This window comes from Oryx dammah, unplaced genomic scaffold (genome assembly GCF_014754425.2).
Source record: "Oryx dammah isolate SB20612 unplaced genomic scaffold, SCBI_Odam_1.1 HiC_scaffold_18, whole genome shotgun sequence".
NCBI classification, from domain to species: domain Eukaryota; kingdom Metazoa; phylum Chordata; class Mammalia; order Artiodactyla; family Bovidae; genus Oryx; species Oryx dammah.
This window is the reverse complement of record NW_024070202.1, coordinates 106740827-106763556: the sequence shown is the minus strand read 5'-3', so window position 1 is coordinate 106763556 and position 22730 is coordinate 106740827. Positions and strand designations below refer to the sequence as shown.

Genomic DNA, 22730 nt, shown 5'->3' with positions numbered 1-22730 from the left:
ATCCATCTCATCAGAACTGATTCAAATGTATTCTTTTTAATGGCTGAGTAAGACTCTTATAATAGAAGATAGTGACAGGGTGGCAGTAGGGGTGAGAAAGCAGGGAGGGGAGGTTTGGGGTAGCTTCCAAGATGGTATGGTGCTACTTTGAACACTCTAGTACGTCATTCTAGTACATGTCTAGTACATGCATTTCTGCTGGATATATACGTTGAGTGGTTTTACTAAACAGTCTTATTTTTTTACTTCAAAGTATTTTTTAACGTTTAAAAAATACAAAATTTCTAGAGAAAAAAAACTACCTGTCAACCCTTCCCACTTCCTAAGGTAGCCAAATATATCCTTATTTTTCCTGTTAGAAAAATAGAAACATACAAAAGTAGGATCATTAATGTTTCACTGAAACAGCTTTATTATTTTATATAAAGATCTATCATTTTTTATTAACCAACTCGCTGGCTGGTAAACAGTCTCATGGATTCCTTTTTTGACAAATTGCCCTGCCTCCCTGCCAGGGCTGGGGCAAATCTGCGGCGGCATCTTCGCCCAGAAACGGACACAAAGCGGGGCCTCTGCGGTTTGTTAGGGAGGGAAGTCGGACGGCTCCGCCCCCACCGTTGCGTCCGCCAATCAGCTACCGGGACGGCCTCCTTCTCTCTCCCCCATTCCCACCGCGGCCCACCTTCACCCGCAGGTTCCACCACCGTCTCCCCCATTTATCAGATCCTGGACTGTGTGCCCCCTCTCCGTGTCACACCTCTGCAGAGGAGCCCCTTCTCCCTCTGAAGTAGTGGGTGTGGATATTGCTGGACAACGGGTGAGTCTTGTACAGATAAGGTTTCTGGCCACGGAGCACAGACGGAGGTCCCTGCGGCTGGGCTGGGCTGGGAGAGGGAAGCGGCCGGGGGCGTGGGGACAGTGAGTCCAGCGGGGCTGAGAAAGCGATTGGGTTTTCGGCCTGAGACCACTTGGGCCTAAAAAGCCAGACATCTTTCAAAGAGGATTCCCTGAGGTTTCTCCATGTCTGTTTCTGGCCTTTTTTTTTTTTTTTTTTTCCCGGTCCTACTACTCTGGCTCTTATTTCTTTAGTGCTGTATTTCTCGTCCAGAAAGGTAGCCATCAAGAGTCTAATGCATTCTTGCCCTTTCCAAACATTTTTCATAATAGACTCTTTCAAAACAACAGACAAGCACAGAAAACAACACAACACATTTATCAGATCACCTTCAGCTCCCTCTTTCCGTCTCAACGTCCATCCCTCGCTCCCTCTGTGTATCTCTTTTTAAGAAACAATATGAGGTTTAACGCCTTTTCCCCACCAACTCGCACACCGCCATCCTCAGAGGTAAGTTAGATACAACTATCCCTCCCATGTATAGTTTTGTCCTTCTATTATTTATTTGTATGTAAGTAATATATGCATTCTTGTTTTGAATTTTAAATTTTTCATGAAACTCGGTGTTTTGGAGTTTTATCTTGGTGCTACTAATCTTGGTGTTTCAGACCCAAAAGGGTCTTAGCTAACAAGTCAGCCACCCTCCCTGTTTAGCTGAGAACCCTGGCCCCTGGAGAAGGTAGAAGACTTCCTTGCCATCACCCCTCCACTGAGCAAGATCCTGAATTTGGGATCCCTTGATTTCTATTTCTGCTGTTACCTCTATGTAAGTCCTGCCAGTGAGCTCACATAATACACATGATCCTATTGAATATTGTTCATACAATTTAATTTAGGAAAAGGGAGTTGAAGGGAGATGGGGAGAGAAAAAAATGACTTGGATTTGGACCAAAATCTTACTCAAGGTTAAAAGGTATGCATTTTCCTGAAACATTGTATGCTATCAAATGTTAGGATGACTAGAGTATTTATTTTATTTAATAAGCATTCATAGTCTTACTGTTTGCCAGACATTGATCTAAGAACTGTGTAGGTATTCACTCGCAGATTTAAGCCTTGGACTGTGACATAGGTACCAATTTTATCATCCCCATTTTATAGATCATGACACTGAGGCACAGAGAATTAAGTAACTTGTGCAAAGTCACCTAGCCCATAAACTATAGCACTAAGATGGATTCCAGATCATCTGGTGACAGTCTGAGTTCCTAACCATTGTATAGTAACACCTGAGCTCGGGGAAGTCACCACACAAAGTAGGAACTGGCAATTCTGAGAAGGGACAAGCAGCTGTCAGCTGGTCATCAGAAAAGACTTCAAGAAAAAGAGAGGATTTGAAAGGTACACAGAATAAATTTCAGCCAATTTTGGTAGCTTGACATATAATATATTCTTATTTTTAATTTACAAAGGTAACACATAACCGTGCATGTGATGCAGAAGTAAGTAAAAGTTGCCCTTCGGTATTCCTCAGATTAAACAATATTAGCAGGGAAAGATGAATCTGTCCTTTCACGCACCATAATACAAATATACGCGACTGCTTTTTATTACAAAAACGAGAGCCTATTCAACAATTTCTACCACTTTTATTTTTCCCTAGGCAATATGTCCAGTACTTTCCTCCTACGAATTGGAGATCTAAACTCTTCATAAGAATTGAATAATATTCTGTAGACTGTATCCTGTGGTTTGTTCAGCCTTTTCCTTTACTAATGAATAGTCAGAGAAGTATATGGCTTTATTAAAACCGCCACCCCCACTGTCCGGATGGGGGCCACCGCAATGCCAAGCCCACTGGGCCGGCGACACAAAGAAGTGCTGTCCCCTGCCAAGCGTCGCCCCTCGGGCTCGCGGCCCCGCCCAGGAGGAAGCGGTGGGGGGGAGCGGGGAGGAGACTGGTTGGGAGCCCCTCCCCTCCTCCCCCTCGGGCTCCGCCCAGCTCGCTCGCCCAGAGCTGTTTGCGAGGACGTCCCTTCCCCGCAGAACCAAGGACCCCTCTGTGCACGCATCCTTGCTTGCTCCAGCTGCCTCCGTGGAAACTGCAGGGGCGACCTGGTGAGTGGCCCTCTCCTAACGTCCCGCAGGCCGGACCAGGGGCGGGTGGCCATGCGCTGAGATCGGGTAGGGGGAAGCAGGCGCCGGAGGCCGAGGGGCGCGGGCCCGGCGAGGGACGTGGTTGCGGGTGCCTAAAAAGAGGGGCGGACCCCCTCGCTGTTGCGTCCACCTTCCTGTGAGTGATTGTTCTCGGCTCTCCGGCTCTGCGTCCCTCCTGCCGCATTGCTTCTCCTCTCCGGGTTCTGACATCTGATGTTTGTTTAATTGCTTTGTGTGGTCGAGTTCCGCGCAGGCCTGGCCTTAGAGAAACAAACAGCCTCTTATCCGCAGCTTTATCGGCGAGCCTGCCGTAGCCCCTGGGTGGTGGCAGGGAGAGCTTGCTCAGGAACACACTGGCAGCTGGGGATGGAACATCACTTCTGTCCTCCTGCCCTTTGATCTTTGCAAACACCGTCTCTGGGTCTAAGATCCCTCGCCCACTCGCATTGCCCCTCCTCCCACTCCCCCGAGACTGGTTGAGGGGTGTGTATGTGTGTGTGTGTGTGTGTGTCTAACAGGGGCGGATGATCTGTGTCCCTCCAACCCACCCTAAGCTCCCTGCCAGCAGGCCTGGAGAATTCCATGCCAATGCACGCGAGCTTTCCTTGGTCTCCCCTCCCCTCACCCCTCCGCCTCCGGCTCCCCCCATCTCAACCCCCTCTCCACTCCTCTGACGTCACCGACATGCTCTTTGCTGACTGGCTCCGGGCCTGGGGAAGAAAATCCGGCCGACCTAGAGCCTGGAAGGGGGAGGTGGGAGAGGGATCCCACACCAGAACTTGAGTGCTGACAGCCGCCGCAGAGCTAAGGACTGACCTCTCCCACCCTGTCCATGTGATAGACACCCTGGAAAGCAGGCCGATCAACAGTAAGAAGCGGCAGGTAGATTTAAAAACAAAAAACTCAGGTCTCATTCCTGGGCCCATACTCTTACATTACTGGATTTTCCTGGGAATTACCGAGTGATAAAAGTGAGCAAATATGAGTGAAAGACAGAGAGCCCCCGGAGGGAACTTGGGGATTAAGAAAAGAGTGCATTAGGGTTGAACTGGAAGAACAGAAAAAGCAAAGTCTGGAATGCCTACATTTATGGAGATGGGGAAGGAATTGATTCTGGAAGGCCACAAGAGTGCCTTGAAAGGTATTAGTAATGGTCTGTCTTTTAGGCTAGGTGATTGGTATATGGACGTTTAATTTTGTGTATTGTTCTATGACTATTTTAATATCCATATTCTTCCATGTATGTGTGTTCAGTGGTGTCAGACTCTTTGTGACTCTTCTAACGATAGCCCACCAGGCTTCTCTGTCCATGGGGTTTTTAGGCAAGAACACTGGAGTGGATTGCCATTGCCTTCTCCAGGGGATCTTCCTGACCCGAGGATCAAACCCACGTCTCCTGAGGCTCCTGCACTGGCAGGCAGGTTCTTTACCACTAATACCATCTGGGAAGCCCTCTATGTGCATTACATATTCTTTTAAATGTATGGATTAAACCATTTTAAGTGAAAATCAAATCAATAGATTGAACTGGTAATATCTAAAACACAATATGAAAGGTGTCAAACCCACCCTGATTATGGCTACTATTAGCAGAAGATGGTGGACACTGGAAGAGATATTAGACATATAAAGAAAAAGAAACAAGAGGTTGATGGTAAAAATTGACCAGGACCTGTAGAGTTGGTGTCTGTGATATGAATCATTTTTCAAGGCCAGAGTAGCTATATGCTGTAGAAGTGATCCCAAGTTTGCCCTTAATACCCACATCCATCATTCAGTCATTCATCCATGGAGTACCTGTTCATTCCTGGGGGTGGAATCCAAAAATATAAAACGTGTCCCCTGACCTCAGACACTTACTCTGCTTTGGGGATTTGAAATCAAGCTATAATGTAGGTGTGGTACAGTATCCAAAGCTAGACCTCTACCTTCTCTCTCTTACAGATACAGCTCTTAAAAGGAGACCCTGTGCATGTACCATGGGGCCTCTTTGTGGTAGAGGCAAGGGACTTATAAAGCTCTATCCCCTAAGTTACAAATTGTGCCCGAGATGCCTTCTGCTTTAGAAGTACCTTGGGTTTCATTAGCTAGTGGGCCTGGAGAAAGCAGAGAAAGCAGGATCCATAAAGAAAACCAAAGGTGAAGAATTTAAGAGGAGAAATAAGGATTCCCCCAGGCTGTGTCCCATCTGTGGACATCAAGCTAGGAGGACAAACAGGAATTCAAACACAAGAAAGAAGTATTTGGTTTAAAAATCAAGTGTTGGGGTCACTGTTAGCTAGTTAAAGCAGGGATAGAATCAGCTGCAAAGTTCAAGAAACCTCCACAGAGGAGGAAATCAGATTTATTGGTGGACAAATGCATAACTTGTCAGGAGATGAAGAAAGATGTTTTAGGATGAGTGAAATAAAATCAGTTGATGAATCTAATCATTTATATATTCAATTGTTTACGGGGTTTACTTGGTTGAATTTGTATTATCTGTGCTGTTTTGGGGCTTTGCAGGTGGCACTAGTGGTAAAGAACCTGCCTGCCAATGTAGGAAACATAATGAGACTTGGGTTTGATCCCTGGGTTTGAAGATCCTCTGGGGGAGGATATGGCAACCCACTCCAGTATTCTTGCCTGAGAATCCCATGGTCAGAGGAGCCTGGTGGGCTGTGGTCCATAGGGTTGCAAAGAATTGGACACAACCGAAGTGACTTAGCGTGTATGCACATGCTATTTTTAATTATTATAGTAATACATACAACAATTCAAAGGAAGTAGATGCTTGCTCCTCAGAAGAAAACCTAGAAAGCATATTAAAAAAGCAGAGACATCACTTTGTTGACAAAGATCCATATAGTCAAAGCTATTGTTTTTCCAGTAATCATGTAAGGATGTGAGAGTTGGACCATAAAGAAGGCTGAGTGGTAAAGAATTGATGCTTTCAAACTGAGGTGCTGGAGAAGACTCTTGAGAGTCCCTTGGACAGCAGGGAGATCAAACCAGTCAGTTCTAAAGGAAATCAGTATTCATTGGAAGGACTGATGCTGAAGCTCCAATACTTTGGCCACCTGATGCAAAGAACTGACTCACTGGAAAAGACCCTAAAGCTGGGAAAGATTGAAGGCAAAAGAATGGGGCAGCAGAGGAAGAAATGGTTGGATAGCATCACTGAGTCAATGGACAGGAGTCTGCAAACTCCAGGAGATACAAAGCCAGTGCTCTAGGACAACCGAGAGGGATGGGGCATGGAGGGATGTGGGAGGGGGGTTCAGGACGGGGAGACACATGTGCACCCATGGCTGATTCATTTTGATGTATAGCAAAAACCACCACAATGTTGTAAAGTAATTATCCTCCAATTAAAATAGATAAATTCATTAAAAAAAACAACACACACTCTAAGAAATAGTGCAGGACAGAGGAGCCTGGTGTGCTGCAGTCCATGGGGTCGCAAAGAGTCAGGCGCGACTTAGTCACTGAACAACAACAGGTTTGTATAAGGAGAAAGAATACTGTTCACCTCTTCCTTTCTTATGCAGTCAGTGTTAGCTTGTGGTAATGTGGCCTCCATAGATTTTGAGGACCGTATCCATAGATTTTCAGGATGAGAAACCCAAGTAAGACCGTAGGTGTTGCAAGAGTGCATCAGATGGCAGACACACTAAAACCATAATCACAGAAAACTAGCCAATCTCATCACACGGACCACAGCCTTGTCTAATTCAATGAAACTAAGCCATGCCGTGTGGGGCCACCCAAGTCAGATGGGTCATGGTGGAGAGGTCTTACAGAATGTGGTCCACTGGAGAAGAGAATGGCAAACCACTTCAGTATTCTTGCCTTGAGAACCCCATGAACAGTATGAAAAGGCAAAATGATAGGATACTGAAAGAGGAACTCCCCAGGTCGGTAGGTGCCCAATATGCTACTGGAGATCAGTGGAGAAATAACTCCAGAAAGAATGACGGGATGGAGCCAAAGCAAAAACAATACGCAGTTGTGGATGTGACTGGTGATAGAAGCAAGGTCCGATGCTGTAAAGAGCAATATTGCATAGGAACCTGGAATGTCAGGTCCATGAACCAAGGCAAATTGGAAGTGGTCAAACAGGATATGGCAAGCGTGAACGTCAACATTCTAGGAATCAGCAAACTAAAATGGACTCGAGTGGGTGAATTTAACTCAGATGACCATTATATCTACTACTGTGAGCAGGAATCCCTTAGAAGAAATAAGTAGCCATCATGGTCAACAAAAGAGTCCAAAATGCAGTACTTGAATGCAATCTCAAAAACAACAGAATGATCTCTGTTCATTTCCAAGGCAAACCATTCAATATCACAGTAATCCAAGCCTATGCCCCAACCAGTAACACTGAAGAACCTGAAGTTGAACGAGTTCTATGAAGACCTACAAGAGCTTTTAGAACTAACACCCAAAAAAGATGTCCTTTTCATTATAGGGGACTGGAATGCAAAAGTAGGAAGTCAAGAAACACCTAGAGTAACAGGCAAATTTGGCCTTGGAGTACAGAATGAATCCGGGCAAAGGCTAATAGAGTTTTGCCAAGAGAACACACTGGTCATAGCAAACATCTTCCAACAACACAAGAGAAGACTCTACACATGGGCATCACCAGATGGTCAACATCGAAATCAGATTGATTATATTCTTTGCAGCCAAAGATGGAGAAGTTCTATAGAGTCAGCAAAAACAAGACCAGGAGCTGACTGTGGCTCAGATCATGAACTCCTTATCACCAAATTCAGACTTAAATTGAAGAAAGTAGGGAAAACCACTAGACCATTCAGGTATGACCTAAATCAAATCCCTTATGATTATACGGTGGAAGTGAGAAATAGATTTAAGGGACTAGATCTGATAGAGTGCCTGATGAACTATGGCTGGAGGTTCATGACATTGTACAGGAGACAGGGATCAAGACCATCTCCAAGAAAAAGAAATGCAAAAAAGCAAAATGAGTGTCTGAGGAGGCCTTACAAATAGCTGTGAAAAGAAGAGAAGTGAAAAGCAAAGGAGAAAAGGAAAGATATAAGCATCTGAATGCAGAGTTCCAAGAATAGCAAGGAGAGATAAGAAAGCCTTCCTCAGTGATCAGTGCAAAGAATTAGAGGAAAAGAACAGAATGGGAAAGACTAGAGATCTCTTCAAGAAAATTAGAGATACCAAGGGAACATTTCATGCAAAGATGGGCTCGATAAAGGACAGAAATGGTATGGACCTAACAGAAGCAGAAGATATTAAGAAGAGGTGGCAAGAGTACACAGAAGAACTGTACAAAAAAGATCTTCACGACCAAGATAATCACGATGGTGTGATCACTCACCTAGAGCCAGACATCCTGGAATGTGAAGTCAAGTGGGCCTTAGAAAGCATCACTATGAACAAAGCTAGTGGAGGTGATGGAATTCCAGTGGAGCTATTTCAAATCCTGAAAGATGATGCTGTGAAAGTGCTGCACGCAATATACCAGCAAATTTGGAAAACTCAGCAGTGGCCATAGGACTGGAAAAGTTCAGTTTTCATTCCAATCCCAAAGAAAGGCAGTGCCAAAGAATGCTCAAACTACCGCACAATTGCACTCATCTCACACGCTAGTAAAGAAATGCTCAAAATTCTCCAAGCCAGGCTTCAGCAATACGTGAACCGTGAACTTCTTGATGTTCAAGCTGGTTTTAGAAAAGGCAGAGGAACCAGAGATCAAATTGTCAACATACACTGGATCATGGAAAAAGCAAGAGAGTTCCAGAAAACATCTATTTCTTCTTTATTGCCTATGCCAAAGCCTTTGACTGTGTGGATCACAATAAACTGTGGAAAATTCTGAGAGAGATAGGAATACCAGACCACCTGACCTGCCTCCTGAAAAACCTATATGCAGGTCAGGAAGCAACAGTTAGCACTGGACTTGGAACAACATACTAGTTCCAAATGGGAAAAGGAGTACATCAAGGCTGTATATTGTCACCCTGCTTATTTAACTTATATGAAGAGTTCATCATGAGAAACGCTGGGCTGGAAGAAGCACAAGCTGGAATCAAGATTGCCGGGAGAAATATCAATAACCTCAGATACGCAGATGACACCACCCTTATGGCAGAAAGTGAAGAAGAACTAAAGAACCTCTTGATGAAAGTGAAAGAGGAGAGTGAAAAAGTTGGCTTAAAGCTCAACATTCAGAAAATGAAGATCATGGCATCTGGTCCCATCACTTCATGGGAAATAGATGGGGAAACAGTGTCAGATTTTATATTTTGGGGCTCCAAAATCACTGCAGATGGTGACTGCAGCCATGAAATTAAAAGACGCTTACTCCTTGGAAGGAAAGTTATGACCAATATAGTTAGCATATTAAAAAGCAGAGACATTACTTTGCCAACAAATGTCTGTCTAGTCAAGGCTGTGGTTTTTCCAGTGGTCATGTATGGATGAGAGAGTTGGACAGTGAAGAAAGCTGAACACTGAAGAATTGATATTTTTGAATTGTGGTGTTGGAGAAGACTTTTGAGAGTCCCTTGGACTGCAAGGAGATCCAACCAGTCCATTCTAAAGGAGATCAATCCTGGGTGTTCAGTGGAAGGACTGATGCTAAAGCTGAAACTCCAATACTTCAGCCACCTCATGCGAAGAGTTGACTCACTTGAAAAGACCCTGATGCTGGGAGGAATTGAGGGCAGGAGGAGAAGGGGATGACAGAGGATGAGATGGCTGGATGGCATCACTGACTCGATGGACATGAGTTTGAGTGAACTCCGGGAGTTGGTGATGGACAGGGAGGCCTGGTGTGCTGCAATTCATGGGTCGCAGATAGTTGGACACCACTGAGCGACTGAACTGAACTAATAGTCAAAGGTATGATTTTTCCAGTTGTCATGTATGGCTGTGAGAGTTGTGCCATAAAGTAGGCTGAGCACCAAAGAATTGATGCTTTTGAACTGTGGTGCTGGTGAAGACTCTTGACAGTCCCTTGGTCAGCAAGGAGATCAAACCGGTCAATCTCAATGAAAATCAACCCTGAATATTCACTGGAAAGACTGATGTATAGGCTTAAGCTCCAATACTTTGGCCACGTGATGTGAAGATCCAAGTCATTGGAAAAGACACCGATGCTGGGAGAGATTGAGGGCAGGAGGCAAAGGGGATGACAGAGGATGAGATGGTTGGATGGCATCACCGACTTGATGGACATATGTTTGAGCAACTCAGAATACAGTGAAGGACAGGGAAGCCTGGTGGGCTGCAGTCTATGGGGTCTCAAAGAGTTGGACATGACTGAGCAACTCTGCAACAACAATAAAATTCCTAGTAACAGACTTATGTGTTTCTGGTACTTAAGAACATGGACTGCAATACTAGACTTCCAGGGTTTGAATGGTTAATCAATCTCTTACCACATATGTGACTTAACCAAGTAACAAATCCTCTGGCCATCAAGTTTTCTATTTTTGTTGTTTGATTCTGGCTATTTTTAAAATTGGAATAGTGATAGCACATACCTCAGTGGTTTATTCCCAGAATTAAATAATGTATATAAAGCATTTATAATGATGCTTGGAGCCTGGTAAGCACTATATCGTTACTACTCCTAAATTTACTAGTACTACTGTCATTAGTATCTCTATCCATATAAAAGTGAGTTTGTGTCCTACATATTGCAGTGATTTGAAATTTTCACTTCAGATGTATCTAGGACATTCTTCTAGGTATGAAAACTAGATTTAACTCTATTGTTTGTAATAGCTTTGTAATACCTATTATCATACTTTACTCGAACATTCCTCCCTCTTAAAACTTGTCTTGCCACATTCACAGCATTGCTATCAGATCAGGGCAGACACGGTAGCCTCACTCACAGTGCAGGAAAGGGGAAAACTGACGGAGAAGGGGTGCTCCAGTGTTTCTACCCAAACCCCACTCCCCTCAGGCCACCACCCCTCTAGCCCAGGAACCAACTCAGCAGGAAATCACCCCTCTTCTCCCTTGTTTCCTACTTTTCAAACCTCCAGGCCACCTGTCCATCCCTTCTTGTCACTTCTCCGCAGATATTTCTTCTCCCATGAACCAGCTCAGAGTACAGCTAGAGAGAGAAAATTACGAGTCCCCCGCTCTAGGCGAGTTTGGAGTATCGGCACTACTGACAGTATGGCCGCTGTTACAGAGTGTGTATGGGTGGTGGGTGGGGGGCTACACCCCAGGGTCTCACGGTGGGTACTGTGGCCTGTCTGGGGGATACGGGGAAGTTGGATCAGCGATCCTGCACCCTCGGAGTCAAAAACTGGTCCTGGGAAAACTTCCTTGTCATCTGTCTATCCCCACGTCTAGGTTTGTCATGTATCTGTACATTTGTAGTTTTGTGTAGTGGTGAGCAACCTTGTACGTATGTCTAATACTGCTGCTGTGATTTTTGTAAGAATTAGTAGGTTTGCTGTTCTGCGGACGGGCACACCTTTGAAACTAAGTTGCCCCTGGCAGATTGCTTTCAGATTCTCAGGCCTTTCACAGACAGTGCTAGTGTTTCCAAAGCCTCTGGGACATTGGGATGTCAATTATCTTCATCATCTTCTCCTCCTCCTCTTCCTCTTTCTTCTTTGGCCCCTCCCCACTTATTTCAATGTCCTGTGAGATTGAGCATATTTCCATTGATTAATTGGCTGTTTAAGTTTCCTCTTCTGTGACCAGCTTCTCTTAGAAAGGGAGGATTTTGGTGGCTTGAAAGATGTGGGAACGGGAACAGGAAGAAAGAGAATGGAAAGAGAATCTCAAGTTAAATCAGGGCAGGCCCAGGAAGGCCAAGTATCCCGGAAGCTGCTGGAGACACTCTGGAAAGTGAGGAGCAACCAGCCCTGAAGGCCTTAAACCCCAGGAGAAAGCTCAGGTTTTCCCCTGTGGGCAAAGATGAAGCTCTGGGTCTTCTTTTCTGGAAAATAATACAATCTGTGACTAGAAGAATAAAGGTGAGAATAGATACTGATGACATAGAAGCCAGATGCTTTTTGTCCAGGAATGAATTACTGAGGACCTAAACTAGGTTAGCGGCAGTGTGTGTTGGAAACCATGACGGACAACGCTGTGGCCAGCTGGGTGAGGAGCAGGAGGGAGAGGAGACACAGCTGTGACTCCTTGTGGTTTGCTGTCCCGGCTGTTTGTGGACCCCAGGAGGAGCAGGGGCAGGACGAGCCCTTATTAACCAGCTGTCTGCTGATTGTATCTTCTCTGTGGGGTGCAGGTTACTCTTTAACAACTAGGGACCTCAAGCTTATGGAATTTACCCAAGAGGAGCTAATTTGAAGGGGGAAAAGTTAAGACTTTGTAGTTTTAGCGACAGTTACAAATGGCAGAATGTGCTTTCAGTAGGGGTCTTGGCATTCATTAGTTATGTCAGGACCAGGGCCTTTGCATCTGTGGCTTGAGGAAGGCACAGACAAGGGCTATGCCAAGGATTTTTTCAAGAACCCATCAAAATACTTAACTAAATATAATCATTAGTGTTAGTATTGGCTCTAAAATATGAAACCTGTAAAAATCAGAGTCAATAAACAATCCAGTGTTGGTAAAAATCTAACATTAGATTAGACTTTTTTCACTTTATAAGAATTCCCTATTATACACATACTTAAATAGTTTACTCTTAAGCAATTTTAAGCAAAGGTATATATATATATATATACACATATATATGTATGTATAATAAATAATTGATACTCATATGTGGGCTTCCCTCATGGCTCAGACTATAAAGAATCCAATGCAGGAGACGTGGGTTCTATCCCTGGGCTGGAAAGATCCCCTGGAGAAGGGAATGGCAACCCACTCCAATATTTTTGCCTGGAGAATCTCATGGACAGAGAAGCCAGGGGAGCTATAATCCATGGGGTCGCAAAGAGTCTGGGTGACTAAGCACACACGCATGCATTTATATGCATTTTATATATATATATATATAGTCGGAGAAGGCAGTAGCACCCCACTCCAGTACTCTTGCCTGGAAAATCCCATGGATGGAGGAGCCTGGTGGGCTGCAGTCCATGGGGTCGCTGAGGGTCAGACACGACTGAGCGACTTCACCTTTAACTTTTCACTTTCATGCATTGGAGAAGGAAATGGCAGCCCACTCCAGTGTTCTTGCCTGGAGAATCCCAGAGACGGGGGAGCCTGGTGGGCTGCCGTCTATGGGGTCACACAGAGTCGGATACAACTGAAGTGACTTAGCAGCAGTAGCAGTATATATAGTAGTTTGTTATTTAGTCACTAAGTTATGTCCGACTGTTTTGCAACCGCATGGACTGTAGCCCACACAGTGTGTGTGTATGTGTGTGTATAAAATTACTCTTAATCTAGTAATTTTAAGCAAAGATATATATACACATATATCTGTGTGTGTGTATATATATATATATATATATATATATACTCTAGATCAAGTAATTTTGGGCAATGTATGTGTATATATATATATATATATATATATGAATAATGGAAGGGCACTTAACCAATGCTATTCCTTTCATCTTCAAAACAGTCCTGTGTGGTAGATGCCATTTTTCCTACTTAATGAATGAGGAAACCAAGTCTGAGAAGTGTTGCCTGATCTCAATTAGTAAACAGCAGAGCTGAGATTCAAACCCAGACAGCCTAACTCCAGAGCCTAAGCATGTATTAATAATTGCTTTGTCATAATACCTTGAGTGAGACAAGGAAAAGAGGTAAGGGCCAAAGATAAACTCCTAAGGAATCTCTGCATTTTCAGAAGAGGGAAGGGGAGGCCAGGAAGGAAGCGGTTCGAGAGGTTGCAGTGAGGCTGGCCGTAAGGTTAGAGGTGGTAAGAGCCTCGGGCACCAGGGAGCAGCGCTGTCCAGCTCCACTGAGTGGTCAGTGGGGATGGTGAGGCCTGATTGTCCTGACTGTTAAACACGTCTGTCCACGAGGGAAATGCTTCAGTAAAGGGCACGTAGAGGAGGTCAGACTGCAGAGTGACCTTAAGCAGGGGGCTCCAGGTGAAGAAGCAGAGGGTGTTTGTGATTGCACATCCATCAGCATATACACCTTTTGCTGCTATGTCTGGGTGCAAGTAATAATCTGCTATAAATTCATAACGTATCACTTTCTGCTTTTGGTTCTCTGGGCCCACGCTGAGATTAATATGATCGGTGTGAGCGCCAAGTGGGGTGGAGCGGGGGGCGGGGGGACAGCATGCTGCACCACTGTGTTGCTTTCCTGTGGTTGCTGCAATAAAGTGCCACAACCTGAGTAGCTTAAAACAACAGAAATGTATTCTGTGGCAGTCCTAGAGGCTTAGATGTTTGAAATCCAAGTGTTGACACGTTTGGTTCTTTCTGGAAGTTCTGAAGGGGAGTCTGTTTCATGCGTCTCGTCTACCTCTGGTGTTCACCAGCAGTCTTTGGCATTCCTCAGCTCATAGAGACATCACAGAGACCCTGATACCTGCCTACATGTGCTCATAGCCTGTGTGTCTCTCCCCTGGGTACCTGTGTCCCATTTCCTCTTCTTTTAAAGGCTCTCCAGTCATTAAATTGTGTGCTTGTCACTCAGGTGTGTCTGACTCTTTGCGACCCTATGGACTGTAGCCCACCAGGCTCCTCTGTCCATCGGATTTTTCAGGCAAGAATGCTAGAGTGGGTCGCCATTTCCTTCTCCAGGGGATCTTCATGACTCAGGGACTGAACCAGCATCTCCTGTGTCTCCTGCATTGCATGTGGATTCTTTGCCTGCTGAGACATCAGGGAATCCCAGTCATTAGATTAGAACCCACTCCAACCCAGGATGACCACACCATAACGTGGTTACATCTGCAAAGACTCTATTTCCAAATAAGGTCATACAGGTACTGGGAATTAGTACTTGAACGTATGTCTTTGGAGACACAGTTCTGCCTTTGTTCTTTACTTCTGTTTGTTTTCTTCTGTGACAGAAATACGTGGAGCTCATTTAGTTTGACAGTAAGAATATTAACGGACAGGGCACAACAGGGTCCCTTGGGTTGGAGACACCAACATCCCCGGTGATTGCTTGAGGCTGTTCACAGCGTCGGTCTCATCTGCTAAGTGGGAAGAGCTGCCCCAGCTAGAGAAGAGTGAACTGCTTGGCTCATTTGTTTGTTTACCGATTCTTCACCAGGCTGAGTCTTTGCTTTCCTCTCTGCAGAGACTGGTCCAGCCATGGCGACTCCATCCGCTGCCTTCGAGGCCCTTATGAATGGAGTGACAAGCTGGGATGTCCCCGAAGACGCCATCCCGTGCGAACTGCTTCTTATCGGAGAAGCCTCCTTCCCGGTGATGGTGAACGACATGGGCCAGGTCCTCATCGCGGCCTCCTCCTATGGCCGAGGCCGCCTGGTGGTGGTGTCCCACGAGGACTACTTGGTGGAGGCCCAGCTCACTCCCTTTCTCCTCAACGCAGTGGGTTGGCTTTGCTCTTCCCCCGGGGCTCCCGTGGGTGTGCACCCCTCCCTTGCACCTCTGGCCAAAATCCTGGAGGGCTCTGGAGTAGAGGCAAAAGTTGAGCCGGAAGTGAAAGACTCCCTGGGAGTTTACTGCATTGATGCCTACAATGAAACCATGACTGAGAAGTTGGTCAAGTTCATGAAACGTGGAGGAGGCTTGCTCATTGGAGGCCAAGCCTGGGATTGGGCCAACCAGGGTGATGATGAAAGGGTTCTGTTCACGTTCCCGGGGAACCTTGTGACCAGTGTGGCCGGTGTGTACTTCACTGACAACAAAGGGGACACAAGCTTCTTTAAAGTCTCTAAGAAGATGCCCAAGATCCCAGTCTTGGTGAGGTGAGTGCATTAGCCCAGTGGGACATTGGTCCCGGATTAAAAAGCAGACAAATGGCTCCTATCTTCAAGCTACTCAAAGGCTAACAGAAGAGAATTTGGCATTCAAACATAGATTCATCATAAATCAACCAGAGTGTTAAAATACCCTGAGACACAGGAAGGGCAGGGTCCCTTGTTGCTGCTACCTTTTCAGACCAGATTACTTAGCTCTTGGATGGGAGAAACTTCTTAGTAACCATTGTGTCCCCCAGCATCTCGCTTAGGAAAATGTATAGTGTAGTGTGGTAGTGTTAGTCGCTCAGTCGTGTCTGACGCGCTGCAATCCCACAGACTGTAGCCTGCCAGGCTCCTCTGTCCATGGGATTCTCCAGGCAAGAGTACTGGAGTGGATTGCCATTCCCTTCTCCAGAGGATCTTCCTGACCCAGGGATCGAACCTGGGCCTCCTGCATTGCAGGCAGATTCTTTACCATTTGAGCTACAGGGAAGACCTAGTAAAATGTATATATTGCTGGATCTCAGGGTTGGCATGACTGATCCAGGAAGGTCATAGGTCAAGGTCCTAGGTCATTTGCTTGCAAATGAAATGTAAGGAAAAGGAAAACAAACAAAGTCTAGAGAGCTTTCGGAAAGGTTTTGAAATATCCAGCCAGATGGGATTAGGATGGAAGTAAGAGCTAGAGAATTCAAAAGCTGAGATACCAGAAAGGTGGCACAAGTCGTATGTGCTAATCTTTCATCTTAGAGATGATTTTATCTCTGGGAGCAAAAGACATGATGATGGAGAATGAAGGAAGCAGGTGATGGATTCATGGAAAGTTCTTTGAGGGCATCACCCAACCTGTTCCATTCACACTGTCCTCCAGCACCTCATACAGCATTGAACATGGTTAGTAGGTGCTTAGTAAACACGTATTAGGTGGATGATTGCATGGATGAAGAAAGAGATGAAAAGCTGGAGTAGTCCTAGCAGTAGAAAAATCACACCAGGCCATGCCTTATATTGTACATGGAAACTCTCAACATCCTTGGAGCAAAAAGCATAGGTATTTCTGATGGGTGCAGAGCGAGGTGAGGTCGGACTGGGTGAGGAGGGCACACCAGGGTTAGTACAGAGACTTTGGGGAAGAGCTGTGGCCTCTCCTTGGCAAGGCACTCCTGGAACACCCCACAGCTCCATACTCACATGTGCAGTGAGAAAAGAGTTATTCAGAGACACAGAGATTGATCAGGTTGATCAAACTTCTGCTTACAAAGATCTGCATTCTAAGGAACAGCAAGGTAAAACCTGAGCCTAATTCCATTAACAGCATAATCCCCTTTAGTTGAGTTAGTTTCCTTAAAAGATGTTTTTCTCTATCAAAATCATACCTCTTTTTTCTTTGGTTATGCCCATGTCTCTCTGAATCTGAAATTGTTTCCTTTTTGGTTAAATCGTGTGTGTGTGCACAGAAGTGGACTCGCACATTTCAAACCTGTGTTGTTCAAAGGCCAGCTGTATTTTTGAATTATGATTATTCTTCGTGGCATACTCTTTTAAACTACTTTTTCAATATTGCTGGATCCCGTACTTTCTAATTTTTATTTTAAAATTATTAAATCATAAACCCACAATGTAACTCTTTTCATCTCTGCACATTCATTCATAATTTTACACCCTTGTCATCTTAATATACATGCTGTTTTGAATTCTGCTCATACACATATTTCATTCTGTGTAGTTATTAAAATTATAAAATAGATTACATTTTATATAATCTTTAAAAATATAAAAAATAATTATATATTATTACATTCTGTTTAATCTTTAAAATTGGCATTTATGTGAATGCCAAATATATACCTCATTTATTTAATCATTTGGTTTCTATTGAAGATTTGGATCTTTCTTCAGTCATCTTGTAATTGTGTAATACTGTATTACATATTGTCAGTTCATTTTAGAAGTATCAGACAACACTAGACACCATCATGCTTCTATTAGAATTCAGTAATGGAGGTTATTTCCATCACTGGCCATCAAGTTCAATTGAAAGTCCCTGAGGATTTAGTTACTCTGCCCAAATGTCTTGTTATTTATTTTTAAACCCACATTTGAACATGCAAGTGTGAATTAAGATAGCTTTGACTTTATTACTTGCACAATTAAATTACATTCTAAATAAGATCTTGGGATAAACTTTCTAAGAGTAAACTGCCCACAGGTCTTATCAAATGAATCAAATTTTCAAAAGAAGAAATTACTACTTTTGTGATCATAAAAATAAAACCCTAAGTGACAAAACCAGATGACCCGCTTTTAGCCTGGTAAGAACACCCACAGATGTCAGGACCCAAGCCTCAGAGTCACTGCCCTTACTTCCCGCCTGGAAAGCACCATGGTCTTCTTGTAGGGTACTAGCAGGAGGAGAAAGGGACGACAGAGGATGAGATGGTTGGATGGCATCACCAACTTGATGGACCTGAGTTTGAACAGGTTCCAGGAGTTGGTGATGGACAGGGAAGCCTGGCGTGCTGCAGTCCATGGGGTTGCAAAGAGTCGGACACGACTAAGCGACTGCACTAGACTGAAGCCACCATATTGCCTGTATGACCACACCACGGGGACTCTGTTCGCTGAGCAATGTCTACTCTTCCTTCCGCTTATCCTCACTGGCCTCCGCTGTACCTCCAGTTCTGAAGGCAATGGCTGTTGTTCTTTGTGTGCAGAGCCACCTTCTTTCTATTACGCATTCACTCGAACAAATACTGGATCCACTGTCATAAACACAGCCTCATTTCAAGACTCAGGATTCTAGTAAGAGACTTCATATCTACTGGGAAAAGCACCATTTTAGTGGAGGCCAGCCTTCAGTTCAGTTCAGTTCAGTCACTCAGTCGTATGTACGTGACTCTTTGCGACCCCGTGAACCACAGCACGCCAGGTTTCCCTGTCCATCACCAACTCCCGGAGTTCACCCAAACTCATGTCGATCGAGCCGGTGATGCCATCCAGCCATCTCATGCTCTGTCGTCCCTTTCTCCTCCTGCCCCCAATCCCTCCCAGCATCAGGGTCTTTTCAAATGAGTCAGCTCTTCACATCAGGTGGCCAAAGTATTGGAGTTTCAGCTTCAACATCAGTCCTTCCAATGAACTTTCAGGACTGATCTCGTTTAGGATGAACTGGTTGGATCTCCTTGCAGTCCAAGGGATTCTCAAGAGTCGTCTCCAACACCACAGTTCAAAAGCATCAATTCATTGGTGCTTAGCTTTCTTTATAGTCCAACTCTCACATCCATGCATGACCACTGGAAAAACCATAGCCTTGACTAGACGGACCTTTGTTGGCAAAGTAATGTCTCTGCTTTTTAATATGCTGTCTAGGTTGGTCATAACTTTCCTTCCAAGGAGTAAGCACTTTTAATTTCATGGCTGCAGTCACCATCTGCAGTGATTTTGGAGCCCCCCAAAATAAAGTCTGACACTGTTTCCACTGTTTCCCCATCTATTTGCCATGAAGTGATGGGCCCAGATGCCATGATCTTCGTTTTCTGAATGTTGAGCTTTAGGCCAACTTTTTGAATCTCCTCTTTCAGTTTCATCAAGAGGCTCTTTAGTTCTTCTTCACTTTCTACCATAAGGGTGGTGTCATCTGCATATCTGAGGTTAATAAGTTCCTGCATAATGTCTGTTGCTTGCTCTAAAACCTTGAGCAACAGGTAAGCCTCATCTTAAGTAGGATTAATAATGGCTACCTTTAAGAGTGGTTGTAAGAATTCAGTGAATTAAGAAACATGTTCAAAGTACCTAAAACACTTTAATTGTTTTGACATCAGCCTTCATGTTATGGTATATAAGCATATGAGGTCATGAATATCGTTTCCAACCATTGAGATATACCTGGCATCCATCATTATGCTGCTTTGCCCCAAGTCATGTGTTCTGCTCCAGTTATATAAGCTATTGATATTTTAACTGATACTTTTCCTATTTCCTCCATCAAACTGAGGCAGCAGCAGCAGGACCAGCTGCCATGTTTTATCCTCCTTATGCATTTAACCAAGCAAGGACTAGACACGGAATTGGCTTTACCAATAAAGAGACTTGACGCTGATTAAACATATCATTAGATAGTCAGTCTAAGGGAGGTTCCAGGAGACTCAACCACGATAGTTTGCTCTGTTTTTTGGATAAGAAGGCCCTTATCCCATTTTAACACAAATCTCGGGCTTCTGTTAGAGTTCTTGTTCTGTGTTTGTTCATTCATCCATTCATTTAGGCCAGCGTTTTTGTTGAGTATATGCTGTAATCTCAGGCATTATTTCTTATTTTAAGAAAATGATTTCCAAAGATCTGAGAATCAGAAGTGCGGAAACATCTCCAATAACCAGGCTTGGAGGAAATACAATAAACAAGTACCTGTTGTAGGAAGAGGGCTGTGATATCTAGGTCCCGTAGAACTCAGAAACCTGAGGTTGCAGCTAGCAACTACACACCGTGACCTTGCGTGTGCTTTCCACTCTTTTTCTCCCTTTAAATGGGAAGTACTTGAGTATAATAGAAGGTCCTAATCCTCATTTCAGCTATTATTCCATTGAGAATGGTTTTCAGTCTTCAGTGATCTGTGTATATTCACAATCATCAGAGATGCAGAGAAAAGAATGTAGAACAACAGTCATGCTTTGAAATGTCCACATGCTCCAAATTCCTTGGCTTGAAAACACTCCTGTGAAACCTGAATTGGCAGACATTAGAAATTGATGCCACATATAGATATATAGATAATCTCCATTTCATTTTGAAAGGTAGTCCAGGAATATTATATATAAAACAGTCTTTTGAATTCCAGATTAAGAAGATTTCAGAATTTTGAAAATTGACTATCTACGTGAAATAAGTAACCTGCCAAATCACTGTATGACTCCCCAAGTAGTTCTGAAAACAATTGAACTCAGGTCTCCTGCATTGCAGGCAGAGAAAATATCTGAACAGATATTAATAAACTTGTTTGTAACAAGGATCCACAAGTCCTTGGAAGTCATTGCTAAGATAGATAGAACGCTAACTGCCGACGTTAAGTCAGGGTCATGACCCAGCGCGGTGGGGTGAACATACATACCTGCCAAACCCTGTGCTTCTTACTACATTCCTAGCCATTTATAACAAAATTGTATTAACTGGTTCTCACAAAATAAACTAGAAGTTTTAGAGAGTGAATTCAAGCAGGAAGATGTGCCACTTTAGAAAAGAAATGGCTAAATCACAATTCAGTTTTCTTTTCCTTTTTATAAACATTTTCCCTTCTGCAATTTCAAAATAAATGCTTACTGGGAAAAAGGGAAATATCCCAAAGGATGCAGAGTAAAAAGTGAAAGAACTTCGTCCCCCACCTCTGCCTTCTACTAATTCTTCTTCTGCCCAGAGGTAGTCACTGCTTACAGTTTGCACTGTGTCTTTTTTGATACTAACTCTATATGAACTCTTTCAGAAATAAGAGGAGAGGAAAGTTTTTGTAATTTGATTTATTAAACCAGTATTTCTCTGATACTAAAGCCAAAGAAAGACATTGCAAGACAAGAAAACTCAGAACAATGTCCCTCGTGAACATAGATGCAAAAATTCTTAATAAAATATTGTAAATAGATTACAATATGTAAAAAGGATAATACATCATGGCAAATAAGGCTTATTCTAGGAATGCTTGGCTGGTTTAACATTCATATATCAAATTCACAGTTTGTTTTTTTAATGCAAAATAAATGAGAAACATCATATAATTAAATAGTTGCACACAGACAGAAAAAAGAACTGACAAAATTCAGTATCAAATCATGACAAAATTTCCACAAAGCAGAAATAAAGGGAAACTGCTCAGTGTGATGAGTCCTCTTTGAAAAGCCAATAGCCAAGAGCATACTTTCTGGTGAAATACCCTGAGATTGAGAACAAGGCCAGGAAGGATATTTTTATATAACATTTACTTAAGTTTCTAGCCAGTGCAGTAAGGCAAGTAAAAAGGCAAAGAGATTAAATTTAAGAAGCAGAAAACATGTTTTGTTTGAAATCATGTTTGCAGAAAACATGATTTTCTACGTAAAATATTCTTAAAACTGCAAAAAAAAAAGCCACTGTAATAATTGAATTTAGCAAGGTTTCAGGATACAAAGTCAATATACAAAAATAAATGATATTTTTATATAGTAGTAATTGGTCATTGAAATTAAAAATACAATACCTGTTAAGACAGGGTCCCAAATCATGAAATACTAGCAAATAAATTTAACAAAATGTGTCACACAACATGTAGGCTGAAAACCACAAAACATCACTGGGAGAAATTAAATAAAACCTAAAGAAATAGTGAAATATACCATGTTGATGGATCAGGACACTCAGTATTTTTAAGATGTCAGTTTTTCCCCAAATTATCTATAGATTCAGTGCAATCCCAACCAAAGATCAAACTGGTTCTAAAATTCAATGCAAATGAAAGTAACATAATTTCCAGATTTACTGGAAAGCTAAAATGATCAAAACACTGTATAATAGTTGTCAATCTTCTGTTATCACCTCTGACTTGAGGTCATAATTAGAATGCTCTCATCACACCTAGATAGTAAAAGAACAGGGAAACCCGGCATGCTGCAGTCCATGGGGTCGCTAAGAGTTGGACGCGACTAAACAATGATCAACAAAGATAATGAAAGATTCCACTCTTAATTTCTTTCAGTGCATGTGTGGTTTCATTTGTAAAATTTACACATTTGAAAATTTATCTATGTATTTGGGTGATGTATAGGTCCAGTTCATCTTTTCCCAGTAATATAAAATGCCACCTTTTATTATACATTAATACCCATGTTTACCATGTTGCCTTTAATTTTTTAACAAATGTACATTTTTCTGAGTTGAGAATTAACTTATTTTTATAATCTGCCTTTTCACTCAGAA

The 22730-nt window shown here is 43.3% G+C and overlaps 1 protein-coding gene across 4 annotated transcripts in view; it reads left to right on the top strand.

Moving 5' to 3' along the window:
* Positions 1-22730, top strand: part of TCAF1 (TRPM8 channel associated factor 1) — a 49629-nt gene that overhangs the window by 12335 nt on the left and 14564 nt on the right. For 2 of the 4 annotated variants that reach the window (XM_040260067.1, XM_040260071.1), the window contains exons 1-2: positions 2842-2953; positions 15167-15800. In XM_040260067.1, coding sequence (XP_040116001.1) covers positions 15181-15800 — 620 coding nt within the window. In that variant the 5' untranslated portion in view covers positions 2842-2953; positions 15167-15180. Of the gene's footprint in view, positions 1-662; positions 818-2841; positions 2954-15166; positions 15801-22730 lie in introns of those variants that run through there. The other 2 variants (XM_040260069.1, XM_040260068.1) reach the window with 2 other exon arrangements.